This window comes from Loxodonta africana, chromosome 3 (assembly GCF_030014295.1).
Source record: "Loxodonta africana isolate mLoxAfr1 chromosome 3, mLoxAfr1.hap2, whole genome shotgun sequence".
Taxonomy (NCBI): domain Eukaryota; kingdom Metazoa; phylum Chordata; class Mammalia; order Proboscidea; family Elephantidae; genus Loxodonta; species Loxodonta africana.
This window is the reverse complement of record NC_087344.1, coordinates 59,679,038-59,694,568: the sequence shown is the minus strand read 5'-3', so window position 1 is coordinate 59,694,568 and position 15,531 is coordinate 59,679,038. Positions and strand designations below refer to the sequence as shown.

Below are 15,531 nucleotides of genomic sequence, written 5' to 3'. Positions count from 1 at the left end.
TTTTCAAAAAACAGCTTTTGGTCTTGTTAATTCTTTCAATTGTTTTTCTGTTTTCTATTTCATTTAGTTCAGTTCTAAATTTTTACTATTTGTTTTCTTCTGGTGCCTGTGGGTTTCTTTTGTTGCTCTCTTTCTATTTGTTCAAGTTGTAGGGATAATTCTTTGATTTTGGCCCTTTCTTCTTTTTGGATGTGTGCATCTTTTGATATAAATTGGCCTCTGAGCACTGCTTTTGCTGTGTCCCAAAGGTTCTGATAGGAAGTGTTTTCATTCTCATTGGAGTCCCTGAATTTCTTTATTCCATCCTTAATATCTTCTATAATCCAGTCTTTTTTGAGCAGGGTATTGTTCAGTTTCCAAGTGTTTGATTTCTTTTCCCGTTATTGATTTCCACTTTTATGGCCTTATGGTCAGAGAAGATGCTTTGTAATATTTCAACGTTTTGGATTCTGCTAAGGCTTGCTTTATGACCTAATGTGTGGTCTATTCTAGAGAATGTTCCACGTGCACTAGAAAAGAAAGTATACTTGGTTGCTGTTGGGTGGAGTGTTCTGTGTATGTCTATGAGGTCAAGTTGGTTGACTGTGGCATTTAGATCTTCCATGTCTTTAATGAGCTTCTTTCTGGATGTCCTGTCCTTCACCGAAAGTGGTGTGTTTGAGTCTCCTACTATTATTGTGGAGCTGTCTATCTCACTTTTCAATGCTGATAGAGTTTGTTTTACGTGTCTTGCAGCCCTGTCATTAACCAAAAGCCAAACCCAGAGCTGTCGAGTCGATTCCGACTCATAGTGACCCTACAGGACAGGGTAGAACTGTCCCAGAGATTTTCCAAGGAGTGCCTGGTGGATTCGAACTGCTGACCCTTTGGTTAGCAACCGTAGCACTTAACCACTACACCACCAGGGTTTTCGCCGTGTCATTGGGTGCATAAATATTTAATATGGTTATATCTTCTTGGTGTATTGTCCCTTTAATCATTATATAGTGTTCTTCCTTATTTTTTATGATGGATTTAACTTTAAAGTCTATTTTGTCAGAAATTAACATTGCTACTCCTGCTCTTTTTTGATTGTTGTTTGCTTGATATATTTTTTTCCTTCCTTTTAGTTTTAGTTTGTGTCTCTAAGTCTAAGCTGTGTCTCTTGTAGGCAGCATATAGACGGATCGTGTATTTTAATCCATTCTGCCACTCTCTGTCTCTTTATTGGCGCATTTATTCCATTTACATTCGGGTGATTATGGATAGGTATGAATTTAGTGCTATCATTCTGGTGTCTTTTTTTGTGTGTTGTTGAGTTTCTTTTTCCCACTTAGTTTTATGTGCTGAGTAGATTATCTTTATGTATTGTCCTTTTCTCATATTTGTTGTTGATTTTGTTTCTGCTGAGTCTCTATTTTTTTCTTGTATTTTATTTTGATGAGTAGGATAGCTTGTCTCCTTTGTGGTTACCTTATTATTTACCCCTATTTTTCTAAATTTAAACCTAACTTTTATTTCTTTGTATCATTGTATCTTTCTATCCATATGGAAGGTGTATGATTACATTTCTTAGACCCTCTTTATTATTTTAATGTTGTCTTCTTTTATGTAATAACATCGCTGTTACCCTGTTTTGAGGTTTTTTTTTTTTTTTTTTATAACCTTGCTTTGTTTTTTTGGATTTTCCTGTCTGGGTTGACTTCTGGTTCCTCTGCCCAGTGTTCTAGTCTTGGGTTGATACCTGATATTATTGATTTCCTAACCAAGGAACTCCCTTTAGTAGTTTTGGTTTGGTTTTTATGAATTCCCTAAATTTCTGTTTATCTGGAAATGTCTTAATTTCACCTTCATATTAAAGAGTTTATTTCCTTCAATTTTTTAAGTATGTCATCCCGTTGTCTTCTTGCCTCCATGGTTTCTGCCGAGTAGTCCGAGCGTATTCTTATTGGCTCTCCTTTGTAGGTGACTTTTCGTTTATCCCTTGCTGCTCTTATAATTCTTTCCTTATCTTTGGTTTTGGCAAGTTTGATTATAATATGTCTTGGTGACTTTTTTTTAAGATCTACCTTATGTGGAGTTCGATGAGCATCTTGGATAGATATCTTCTCATCTTTCACGATATCAGGGAAGTTTTCTGCCAACAAATCTTCAACAATTATCTCTGTATTTTCTGTTGTCCCTCCATGTCCTGGTACTCCAATCACTCATAGGTTATTTCTCTTGATAGAGTCTCACATGATTCTTAAGGTTTCTTCATTTTTTAAAATTCTTTTATCTGATTTTTCTTCAAATATATTAGTGCCAATTGATTTATCTTTGAGTTCAGAAATTCTAGCTTCTACTTGTTCAATTCTGCTCTTCTGACTTTCTATTGAGTTGTCTACTTCTATAATTTTATTGTTTATCTTCTGAATTTCTGATTGCTGTTTTTCTATGGATTTTTTAGCTTATTAAACTTTTCATTATGTTCCTGAATAATGTAATTTCTTCAATTGCTTTATCTGTGTGTTCCTTGGCTTGTTCTGCGTATTGTCTCATTTTCTTCCTGATGTCTTGAAGGGTTCTGTATATTAAACTTTTGTACTCTGCATCTGGTAATTCCAGGAATGCACTTTCATCTAGAAGATCCCCGGATTCTTTGTTTTGAGAGCCTGTTGAGGTGATCACGGTCTGTTTCTTTATGTGACTTGATATTGACTGTTGTCTCTGAGCCATCTGTAAGTTATTCTATTAGTTTATGCTTGCTTACTGTGTCATAATTTCTTGCATTGTTTTGTTTTGGTATACCCCTATGGATTGCTTGAGTGAGCTTGCTTGATTATTTTCGCCTTTGGAGCTCTGACGTCCTGTCCCCAGATGGCTAGAGCTGTTATCCGGTATACCAGTCTAGGAGTCCATTCAGTTTTCTTGTATGAATTCAGCTCAGGTTTCCAGGTAGCTGATCATCAAGTGTGTGGTACAGGCTCTGTCCTACAGTCTTAGAGGGGCAGAGATGATTGGCATATATACCAGTATCCGATTGTAGCAGGGGGTCAAGCTCTGAACAAGGCAGGGGGCTGAGAACCGATCCCCAGGTGTCTCTGAGGAAAGCGTATCCCTGTTCCCTAGAGCATGCGGGTGGGTGGGTTCTGCAGAGGGACCGTGGGCACCCAAAGTTTTTGGTTGTAAAGACTGGGAGATACCAGTTATCTTTGGACTCCTGTCGCGGGTGGCTGGGTGACCTGAGTGGAGCTACCAGTCCTTGGGTCCCTGATGTGGGTAGGTGAGGACCTTGTTTAATAGGCAAAGCAATGTCAAACATCAAACACCCACCTCTCTACCGCACAGCTGAAATGGTTGGAGTCTGCCAACAAGGGCCTATTCTCCCGAAATAGGCCCACACAGGTCCATGCAGAAGGGAAAGGTGCTCAAAGTCCATGGACGGTTTATGCCTGGATAGGAGCTGCTTCTCTCCTTAGCTCCCCAGGTTAGTGGAGCTAGCGAATTATCTTTTCCTCCAATTGCAAATTTTTTCCTTCCCCAAGGCTGGGAGGATGGCTCTAGGTGCTCAGCAAGGCCTATCTCAGGCCCAGGGAATTCAGCTGCTGAAGCCGGCTTGGGATGGGGGGCTGTGGTAAAATATACACAAGTACTTAGATTTTGCTGAGAGCACCGTTCTTCTAAGGTTTTGGAGGTGTGAGTGGGCTGTGTGGCTGGCTGCTTCTCCCCGAGGAAACTGTGGCCAAATGCTAGTACCAGCCTGCTGCCGCAGCTCCAGGAATGACGCCTGAGGCTCCCCACGATTTAGGTCCAGTAACTCCTCTCAGCTTCTGAACGGTCTCTTCCTCCCCCTGCCCCTCAGTTCATTTTCTAAGCTTGCCTGTGAAGCTCAGGGCTCCCAGCTTGTCACAAACATACTCATTTCATTTGTTTTTTTTTTGGTCTTTGTTGTAAAGAGGGCTCACCGGAAGCGTCTGACTATTCTGCCATCTTGGCTCTGCCTCCCGCTCACAAGCTTTTAAGATCCCAGACACTACTCACCAAAGTAGGATGTAGAACATTTTCTTTATAAACTATGTTATGCCAATTGAGTTAGATGTTCCCAAATACCATGGCCCCCAGCCCTCAACTCAGTAATCTGGTCCTCAGGGAGTTTGGATGTGTCTGTGAAGCTTCTATGACTTTGCCTTGGCCAAGTTGTGCTGACTTTTCCATATTTTAAAATTTTACTGTCTCCTGATTTCATAAAGTCTGAGAATCATGGATGATTCTAAAATCCCCTCCAGCTCTATGACAGACTGAATTTTATTTGTCTATCTAGCTGGCAGTTAGAAGTGAAGCCATTGCAAACAAGATCCTCACTCAGTTGATGAGCTTCTGTTCTTCAAGTCTGCATCCTCCCTCAAAGCTACTGCCCTTTCCCTTTCAGCCAAAGGTGAAGTCCTAATGCATGGCAAACCATATCCCCACTGAAATCCCACTCAACCATATTTGGAAAGGCAGCACAGCAGAAGGAGTTACAAGCTTGAGTTTTGAAGTCCGGCAATCTTAGACTCAAATCCTGGATCTGATGTTTACCAGCTATATGACTTTAGTCTCCGTTTCTTCATCTGTCAAATGGGATAGTATTAGAACTTATCTCATGGAATTGTTATAAAGGAGGATTGAAGTGTACATGATATAGTGTGTGACATACAGTAAGTGCTCAATAAATGCATGCGTATGAGTATGTATATATTATTGTATGTACATATATAAAAATTATATTAAAATTAAATATAAATTTTTACTAAGTATATATAAATTAAAATATACACGACATATTTATGTATAAAATGTATTTACATATTTAATATAACTGTATACATTTATATAAATATATAGGCACTATACCACACCCTGCCTTTGTAGATTGGAAACTCAGAATGAAGAGAAACACTTGTGTTCAGAATTGCTCAATTAAGAAAAATCACAAATGTTCATTATAATTAAAAATTAATAAGTAAATAAAGAAGGAAACAATTGGTTCAATATAATACAATGTCCTGATGGGATACTGGACATAGTTTCAAGACTTTGCATCTATTAATTCATCTGATTCTCATAATAGCCCTGAGGTAAATACAATGCCACACAGCTAGTCAATGGTAGAGCCAGGAATCAAGGCCAAGCAGTCTAGCCTATGCTCTCGACCACTGAGGAAAAAGTCCTCAGTTCAGCCTCAGCTGTAACCGTGGGCATCTGTAGCTCTGCAGTGTCAATACGGCAGTCACTAGCTACATGTGGATATTTAGGTTTAAATCAGTCAAAACCAAAAAAAATAGAAAATTCAGTCCCTCAGTTACATTAGCCACATTGTAAGTGCTTGATAGCCACATGTTGATACCATATTAGGCAACACAAAGAGCATTTCCATCATTACAGAAAGTTCTATTGGACAGCGCAATTCTAGATAACTCTAGAAAGTATTAGCCAAACGTAAGACTCAAACTCAACAGGTATCGCAAGAATTTTTTTTTAATTAAATATCACCGCACGTTATTTGCACTAGTACACACGTTTTTTGAAAAATAAGACATGCCATTATTAGTCACAATGTTAATAAAATACAAGCATCCACATAGAATATATTCTAGGGTGATTTCATTTGTACAGCTTCTCAGAGACACAGGTCAATTTTTGTTGTCTGTCAGTCAGTGTTGGACTAGATTTGGAATTCACAGGGCTGCAGGGCAGGCTTCCCCAACACTACCCAGATGGCTATCACATCTGCACAGAGCCATCAAGCCAGCTGATTTCCACCAAAAAAGCAACGGAGATGCTACTCCTTCCTTCCTTACCCAGCTTTCAGTTCCACACGGCAAGGCCCCCTAGTGTGACCTGAAGCTTAATGTGATGGCATCATCCAACCTGAGGCTTCATGGGAAGGGTTGGGGGCCCAGCACTTGTCAAAACCCATAGGCACAGTCTGCAAAGAGCATGTTCTGATCTCTAATCTGGAGACCAGAATCTCAGCCTTTAGAAGAGGGGAGCAGAGTGGGGTGGAGAGAGGAAGACCAGCAAACAACTGAAAAGTTGAAACCTAAGTTTGGTAACCTTGCTTTAGGTACCTGGTTGCTAGGAAGGAGATGAAGGTGTGTTTTTAATAGTGCTTGGGGCATTCAGCAGGACTTGGGGATGTCAGAGCCATGAGAGAAATAAAGCATCAGGATCATGAGTGGAAAGTTGATTCTCCCTCTCCTATCCTAACAGCAAGTGCTGTTTATCTATCACCAGCAAACTGTTTATTTTGGGGACAAAGACCTGGAGAAGCGACCCCGAGACAGATTCAGAACTCTGGAGACAATGGCTCCATGTGACTTGTTCTTCCCAAGAACCCAAGTGGCCCATCCCTGGCTTCCAGTCAGGAAATCATCATGCAACCTTCTGCTCAGACTTCTTAAAACTCAAGTTTGTAGGATGAGGCCACTGCTCCAAATCTGAAGGAAGGGTCTGCCTGAGTGCCAGCAGCAGGTTCCTGGGCAACACTGCCCCCATGATCTGTAGCAGAACCCAAATTGCAAAGCACTTTTATCTTTTTTTTTTAATCTACTCATCTAAAGAAAACTGGCTAGTCTGAGTCTAAAGGCTCTTAATAAAGAGAGGAAGTGGGGGCAGAGTAAGGCTGGGAACACATACTATGCCAAATTGCTGCTCACTTGGGTTTGACACATTTAAACGCCCTTCCTGCTCACCTTCCCTTCGTCCACTTTGCCATCACTCTGTGTCTCACAAAAATCACTTGGGAAATGAGGAAAATCTGAATAGCAGTGAAAGCCTGATTTTAATCCCCCCTCTTTTTTGTTCTTGCAAGCTTGGGGCTTAATCTCGAAAGGTGACTTTTAGTACCACTTCTGAAACTTCCTCCACACTGTACACGGGCTCCTTTCCAATTAGTGTTGATCTTGCCATTCTCTCCCTCATGAGCCATCAATGGCTCCCATGCCCTATAGGCATTCAAGGTCCTCCATGATTCGGTCCCTGCATATCTTTCCATATTCATCTCCCACACTTTCCCTGGCTTTCTCCTTTCTCTGTGAAGCTCCTCTCCCCATCTCTGTGTCTTTGCAAATGCTGGTCCCTCTGCCTGGTGCATGTCTACCCTCCCTTCTACACTTTGCTCAAATCCCAGCTAGATCCACCATCTGCCTGTGAGTTGGACCAAAGTCACCTCCAATTCTAAATACCCTGTGCCTGAACCAGGGCCTCTATAACTATTATTTATGGTCAGCCATTGCACTTTACACCGGTCACAGCCTGCCCTGCAATACAGTGCGCTGGGTATTTGTGTCTCCCCCTGCTGGCCTGGAGGGCAAGGACTGGATTGTATTCTTTGTAGCCTTCACCCTCCCAGTGTTTAGCACAGAGTGCATGCCTCATAAATATTGTTGAACTGAGCTGATGTCTATCCTAAGGAGAAAAGCTCATGGTCTGTTGCCTTCTTAGGTATTTAAAACACAATACAGAATTGGTTAAAATGTTACACACTTATCACAGGCAACAGACTTTGGAGGTTTTCAAATCAAGGTACTAAATTGGTTCTAAGTACAATCCATAAAGATTAATGATCTATCAACACTGGTCTATTAACACTGTTATCTTGTCTATTAGTGAAAGGCTGCCTGGGGGAGCAGCAAGTGTAGTTCTAGGTAGTAGACACTGGAATGGACAAATGCCACAGATCCTATAGGGATTATCTGACCTACCGAAAGAACTCCAGAGAGGAAACAAGGAAGGCTAATTCCGACTTTCCAACGGTGGTGCGTAGGTCCCTGGGTATTTTAACAGACCATCCTTCTCCATCGTTAGGATTTCTTTGCTTGATCCCTGGACTACCTGCATCAGAATCACCTATGGTGTCAGTTAAGAATGCAGACTCTTGGGCTCCACCCCAGGCCCACTTAGCCAGAGTATCTGAGTTTGGGATATAGGAATCTGCATTTTAAATAAACTCTCTAGGGGATCCTTATGCTCATTAAAGTTTGTGAACCTTTACCTGCCATTCTTAGAAGTATGCGGTCAGGCTCAGGGAAAGACAAACATGTATGCAGCCAGAAAGAATTCAGCAGCCCTATATCCAAGAATGCTTGCTTCCCCCGGACAGATGTGCATGGGGATGCGGACCCAAAGAGTCCCTACTGACATCAAGGAAATAAACAATTCAAGCTTGGCTTGTCTACCTATAGAGGAGAATGTGGAGGAGAGGCGAGTAAGGCCATCCCTGAAATAAGTACCCCCAATTTGCCCCAAGGTAAACTGGGGGGCAGAAAAAAAAGTAACCCAGGAAACAGGCAGATTTTCTGCCAGTCCTTTTGTAAGTGATGCAATCACCTTTTGTAAGATTAAAAGAGATTTTTTATTTTTTTCCTTTGTGGGCTGAAGTATCACCCCACCTCTGCTTCAATTCTTCTTATTCTCCCCCTTTTCTACTTCTTAACTTCCCTGTTCCTTTGGGGAGGGAGAAGGGAAGCGGGAAGTAATCAGGTAGTTCCTGGAATCAAAAAAATTTTCAGAGTAGATGCAATATAAATACACTGAGCATAGCTTCTTTGGAAGAGCACAGACAACTGGAAGGCAGAATTTCACCTCAGGTACATTTCATATGTGGGAACAATAGAATATTCCACCCAGGGTTGGCCCACGATGCCATGTGAAGGCTACACGAATGTCATCACAAATGCAAAATCATGAGTGTGATGGGCAGAGATCTGCCATGCACTCAAGGTGGAGGAAGACTAGATTTAGAGGTCCCCAGCCTTTCGTTGGATCTGAAAAGTGAGAGCAAAATCTCTGCCTTGCTTTAGCTCTGAAGGATGTGGTAGCCTTTGGTCATTGACAGGGGAAGCTCAGTTATCATCCTCAAATATGCTTTCCACATCCTGTTGGGGTAAACCTGGCAGAGGCTGGGTTCCATGCTGCCTACCTGGAATACTGCTTTCCTCCTTCCCACTCCCCATCATTTGAAATTTTTAAGACCAAGATAAATGTATTCTTTGCCAGAGACAGAGGCCTTCCAAGATCACTTGTCTCTAAGAGTTCTCAGTTTAAAAAAATAAAACTTGAAAGGCAAGTTCTAGAATGAAGGGTGGAACCACTGGGGGCATGGCTTGAGCAGTTATAAATCTAGGAAAGGTAAGTCCCGTCAAGGTAGGCTCATTCCTTCTTGGTGTGCTCCAGTACTCGGTAGGGAACCCCGGAGGCAATTCTGGAGCCATGTTCTTCTTGCATGACGGGTAGTGTGGCAGGAGCATAGATCTCAGAAATGCTGTCGTGGTTTTCTAGGGCCCCGTAGGAAAAAGAAGCTTTGAGGTCGGGCTGGACTGCCATCCCCTTGTCATGCATGTTCTGCATACCTGAAATGAAATCCATTTTCCGCAAATGATTATGTGCTGAGGGGGCCAAAGGAGGTTGCATCTTCTTCTACCCTGCCACAGACTAATTATAGTGCTCAGGAGCTAATCATGTGCATTGTCAATTTCCTGAATGCTTCAGATTTAAAAGAGAACACCCATAAATATACACTAGAAAAATGACTGTTGCTAAGCAACAGGGATGAATGTTCAGGAAATATGCACACAGACCAGCCACTATCAAGAGAAACCATCAGTTGGCCTAGAATGCGGTGGCAATGTCTGTTTGGGCCAAAGGTGGAGTGGAATTAGGGCTGTGTTTTGAACGTGGTAGATGCCAACCAATACTTTGCTGCTGAATTAAGAATCCAGGAAAACCTCATGATACTGTTGAGGAAAGAGGGTAACTTTGGGGTCATGGACACACAGCAGTGACAGATGCATCATGACGCTCAGAGGGAATGTCGGCCTTTAACATTTAACACCCCTGACCCACATATAGGTTAGGGTGCCATTTTAAAGGAAAGTTTTATTATTGAATAAGCATTAAACCAAAATGTGATACATCACAGGCAATCCACTACTGCCATAAGGTATGATTTTACTCATTACTTCTGGGCACATCAATGTTGGAGTCCTGCTTACACTGGAGAGGGAGAGCAAAAGCCTTTAATCTTTAATTCCTCTAACCTTATTCTACAATTCTCCTATGTCAGGTGGGACCTGGTTCGCTCTGAGACCGACTCTTCTCTTGCCTGGGAATTAAGACCCTCCAGATTCTCCTGTCCCCAGGCTGAGTCATAAGAAATTGAAAGAGCAGTGTCTTCCATAAAACTGTGTTGATAACACCTGACATCTGACTGCATATGCCCTAGGCACTGGGCTGAGCACTTGAAAGAGTAATAACAACTACAGCAATAATAATAATAAGTAACATGTATTGAGTGTTTAGTTGCTGTGGGTACTGCTCTGAACATTTTTATAGTTTTATCTCATTTGACCCTCACGCCAATCAATGAGAGAAATGAGGTGGCTAGTGGCTAATCAGGAGTCCCTGGGTAGCACAGTTGGTTAAGCAATTGACTACTAACCAAAAGGTTGGCGGTTTGAACCCACTCAGTGGTGAACTGGAAGAAAGACCTGGTGATCTGCTTCTGAAAGGTCACAGCCTTGACAACGCTGCAGAGCTCAGTTCTATTCTCCACACGTGGGGTTGCCAGGCATCGGGGCTGCTTGACAGGAACTGGGTGGTTGGTTGGTTGAAGAATCCATGGTTTGGATTTTTTTTTTACCTGAGGTCACAGCTAGTAAGTGGCAATGCCAAGGGTCAAGCCCCGGCGATTTAAACTCCAAAGCCCACACTCTTAAGCAGAATGCTGTGTGGCCTCCCTATATCCCTTCACTTAATTGTCAAAGAATCCATGACAGATGCTTTATTATCTTCATTTTCCAGATAAGAAAACAGATTCAGGGAGGTGAAGTAACCTGCCCAAGGGCACACAGCTAGTGAGAGACAGAGCTGGGATCAGATGCCCATAATCTCATCTGCAAATGGCTCAGGAAGACCATTTCAATGGAAGGCCCTTGGCCTCCATAGTGCATGAGCCTTAGCTGATGGTCATTTGAAGGGCATGATTTAAGAGCCTGGAGTCCCTGGGTAGAGCAAACCCTTAACATTCTTGGCTGCTAACAGAAAGACTGGAGGTTTGTGTTCACCCAGAGGTGCCTCGGAAGAATGGCCTGGTGATCTACTTCTAAAAAAAAACCAACCATCGAAAACCCTATGGAGCACAATTCCACTCTGCACACATGGGGTTGCCACAGTTGGGGGTCGATTTGACAGCAACTGGTTGAAGAGTCTGTGGTTTAGAGTTTTGGGGGCAGTGGGGAGGGAAAAGGGTACTGAGGGGTACCTGGCCCTCAAGGGAAGAAAGTTAGCTTATCAGTCATGATTTAACTTTTGGATTCTGTTAATACCTTCCAGCCAAAGACCACTAGGAATATACCTATAGTTGAATAGATTTGGTTTTATTGACTCATTATAATGAGGAAGATGTACACCAGGAGGAAGCGTGGGTATCTCATAGAGTGTTAAAAGGACTTACAGGATTTGGGCTTGTTAGTTGATTATGGAGAGGGTTCAAGGAAGTGAGGCTTTCTTTTGGATTAGATGCTGTCAGGAAGTGGTGATAATTCTATTAATTGGGGGATCTTAATACGTCTTATCTAGGAGAGAAGGCTGGACTGAGACTAAAGCTGTGATTAGTGAAGAAAACAGCAGTGACTCATACTAACCAGGATAAGAGGATGGCTGGTCATTTTTGTGGTTTGGACCATGTTCATGTTTTGTCTGTGTTCAAACATGATTACAGAGTGGTCTTGTTTGGGTCTTGATCTGTCACGGTCACAGAGTGGCCTTGGCTGATGCTGGTGATCTGTGAAATTGTTTATGTTCAACCGGAGAACACCAAGGCCCAGCTCTGTTACCAGGGGCTGCTCTTCTGTTTCTCACTTTTTAGGAGTCTTCCAGGTGCTAGAATTACTTAAAGCTTCTCCCAGTCCCATGGAGTGAAATTTTAGAATTTGAAGGCCACTTGAACAGCAACTACTGCTCTGTGGCGAAGCTATCAATCTAGGTAGGCCAAAACCAAGGTCTTGATGCTGACCAGAAACAGAGGCTAGAAAAGCAACTCTGCTTAAGCATAGATTATGAAGCAGTTCTCGTGTTCATGTCCTACCCGTCATCAGGTCAAATAAGTATTTGAAATTTTCAAAGTATTTTTTTAAATCAAAGGGAAACAAACCCAAATTTAGCAGGCATCTACCGTGTCCCAGACACTGAGCCAGGGGCCTTTACACATATTATCCCACTAACCTACAGGAAGGAATTCCAATTTACATGTGGGGATGAGAGGCCCTGGGAGGTCTTGGCATGTACCCAAGGTCACACAGTGGGTAGGAGATAGAGCTGGGACTTGAACCCAGGTCTATCTGAACTCCAAGCCCAAGCTCTTCACAGTACAGAACACCTGTTTAATCAGAGGTTGTCCCAACAAGCCACAACAGTAGGGCAGGGTCTCCATTCTTCAACATTTGACTTCCCCACTGATCACAAGGTACAAAGAGAGAGCCGAGAGCTACACCCACAAACAGACTACAGAATGTTGATATCTAAGTTACCTTCTATGTCCCACCAGAAAATACATCTTTATATACGTATATACAAGTACTTATACATACACATATATGTACACACATACATACATATTTTATAAACACACAAACACACATACACATACCACATACTTGCACACACACAGAGTTGACACCTCACCTATCTGGAATTCAGCTATCCAGCGCCCTCATCTATCCGGGACACAGCCGAGAAACAAGGAAGTAAGCAAAAAAGGCATCTGAGCAGCCAGATTAGATGTTTAAAAAGTTCATGCATTAAAGCTCATGCACTTAACTCCGAGGAGACACCTAAGGCCCCCAACTCAGACCTCATTTATTTTGATTTTACACACACTTCTAGCAAGTTGGGCCAGCTAAGAAGATTGACATGGAGCAGTCTGGCAACAGCAAGAATGACAGACAACAGCTTAATAGCAAGAGATGAGGAAATAAAAAGTAGACACATAAACCCTGGGACCATTTAATGTAGGGGCACCTCAGTCAGCCCTGAGAACAACCTGCACCAAATCCGCAGGAATACCATCTAAAAACTGCCCTTAATTAAGCAGTGCCCTATGGCATCCATGTGTTCACATTTTGTTCATTGCATTGCGTTAATGAAGGGTGAGGCATAAATGTCTTGGGAGGAGTTCCACCATATATATTCAAAATAAAAACTAATTTTGGGTTAGTCAAAGTCAGTGGTCAATAGGAACCTACAGAATTTAAGTCAGCAAATCTAGAAGGGGTCAACTCGATGTCGTAACTTTTCTACATCTGAGTCCCTTTTGCCCAGATAGGCACTCTTCAGTTCTCCACAGACCCCACCATTCCCTATTGGGTGTCACATATTTATATTACTGTCAGGGCTTGAAGGCATTTGAGTTTGGGCCCCTCAGTGTGAGCCCTTAGCTCCCTGGAAACTTAGGCTTTCCAGAACAATCCACTTCCTGTGGAATCCAAGGAGCGGGGTTATAGCATTTGAATTTCATTAAACGAAATCATTCCATTGCAGCTAGATGAATGGGTTTTCCCTTTTGCAGGCATGAAGCCTGGTGCTGCAGAACATAATTATATCCAGGGTGAATCAGAATTTTCCTGAAGAGGCCCTGAAACAGACATGGAAGCTGTCAAGAAGTGCTCAAAGCCAACCAGGTGCCTCAGCAATAGCCCCTCTTCTACACACAGAGATTAAAAAAAAAAAAAAAAGACTGAGAGAACAGTCACACCATAACGGCACAGCACACCTTTCCAGTACCAAGCCCAGGCGTTGATTGTCTGCTTTGAAATGGGAAGTAGCAGTCATTCTATATGGATCGGCTGGCCAGCTGGGCACAGGGGGTTTGAACTTTACCTGGCATTGCATCCATGGAAATATAGGGTTCGAATGGAATGGCCTTCTTCCTGTTACGTGTGATTAAGAAGACGCCTAGGAATGCAATGAGGCACCTGAGGAACAGAGATTAAGGAGGAAGAGAAACAAGGTCAGGACAATGTCAGGGAGGGACTTTGAAGCCCAGGTGGTGAGGAAGAGGTACAAGGAAGACTTGCAGGCTGCGGAGGAGGGTTCACGGCCAAGCCCACCTGAGAGGCTGCTGGGCCTGAGGTCAGCAGGGAGCAGCCGCAGTAGCTGAGTAACAACAGCCCACGGAGCCCCACAACCCGCAGCTCTGCACAAGCCCTCATCAGAATGAATTAGACTTTCCCCGACAAAACTCTCAAGGTGCTTCTCTTCCACCTGGTCGGTAGTCTCAGAACCCTGCCTTAAAAAATGTTTTGTTTTACTATGGGTGATGGTTGTACAACATGATTAATGTAATTGATATCACTAAACTGTACACCTGAAAAATGCGGAATTGACAGATGCATTATACATATATTTGGCAACTATTAAAAAAAAAAAAAAAAGCCTTATGGTGCATAGTTCTACTCTGACAGACATGGGGTTGCTATGAGTCCGAGCCGGGTAGATGGCAACTGGTTTTTGGTTCTACTAAAAAAAAAACAAAAATTATTTTTTAATTAAAAATTCTGTATGCCTCAATTCATTTAACATAGAAGTACAGAAAGTAAACATTAGTAAAAATCGGAAAGGCCTGTACTCCCCCAGTCCCAACCCCCAAAGTGGGTGTATTCTGGAATTTTTTTTTTCCCTCTTGTCTCTCCCTAGCTTCTATAAACATGCACACTTTCCAAAAATTGAGATATAATTTACATGCAGTAAAATGCACAAACCCTATAGCTTGGTGAATTTTACCTGTGCATAGCTCAGGTACTCACTACCCAGGTTAAGACAGAATTATTTCTATCCTCCCAGAATGTTTCCTTATGACCAAACCCATGCCAAGCCATTCCCAAAGATAACCACTATCTGACTTCTATCACCACAGATTAGATTTGTCTGTTTTTTAACTTTTTAACTCCCCATTCCCCATTCCTGACATCTCCTGGTAACCACTAATCTTCTTTCGTCTCAATGGATTTACCTATTCTAGATACAAAAAAAAATTTTTTTTTTTAGATATTTCATATAATGAGATCATATAATACTTGTCTTTTTGTGTTTGGCTTATTTTACTCAGCATAAGGTTCATCCATGTAGTAGCATGAATCAGAACTTAACATTTCTTTTCATAGGTAATAATACTCCATTGAATGAATAGATCACGTTTTGTTTATCCATTCATTTCTGGATGGGCTATTTCCACCTTTTGGTTATTTGTTGTCCTTGAACTTTGTGTAAGTTAAATCATATAGTATGTATTCTTTTGTGTCTGGCTTCTTTCACTGATAAAATGTTTAAGATTCATCCATTTTAATACATGTATTAGTAGTTCACTATTTTTAATTGTTGGGTAGAATTCCATTGTTTGAATATACTACAATTTGTTTTTCTATTCTCCTGTTGATGAACATTTGCATCTATTAAAATAAAGTTACTATAAATATTTATGTAAAAGTCATTTTGCCAACAAATGTATTCACTTCTTTAGGGTACATACCCAGA

At 41.9% G+C, this 15,531-nt stretch overlaps 1 protein-coding gene across 1 annotated transcript in view; it reads right to left on the bottom strand.

The window, feature by feature from the left end:
* Positions 1-1,611: 1,611 nt before the first annotated feature.
* The window catches only part of NIPAL3 (NIPA like domain containing 3), a 70,110-nt gene continuing 56,190 nt past the window's right edge, over positions 1,612-15,531 (bottom strand). The window contains exons 11-12 of the mRNA XM_003415243.4: positions 13,879-13,973; positions 1,612-9,353 (exon numbers count right to left, since the gene is read on the bottom strand). Coding sequence (XP_003415291.1) covers positions 9,154-9,353; positions 13,879-13,973 — 295 coding nt within the window. The 3' untranslated portion in view covers positions 1,612-9,153. The remainder of the gene's footprint in view (positions 9,354-13,878; positions 13,974-15,531) is intronic.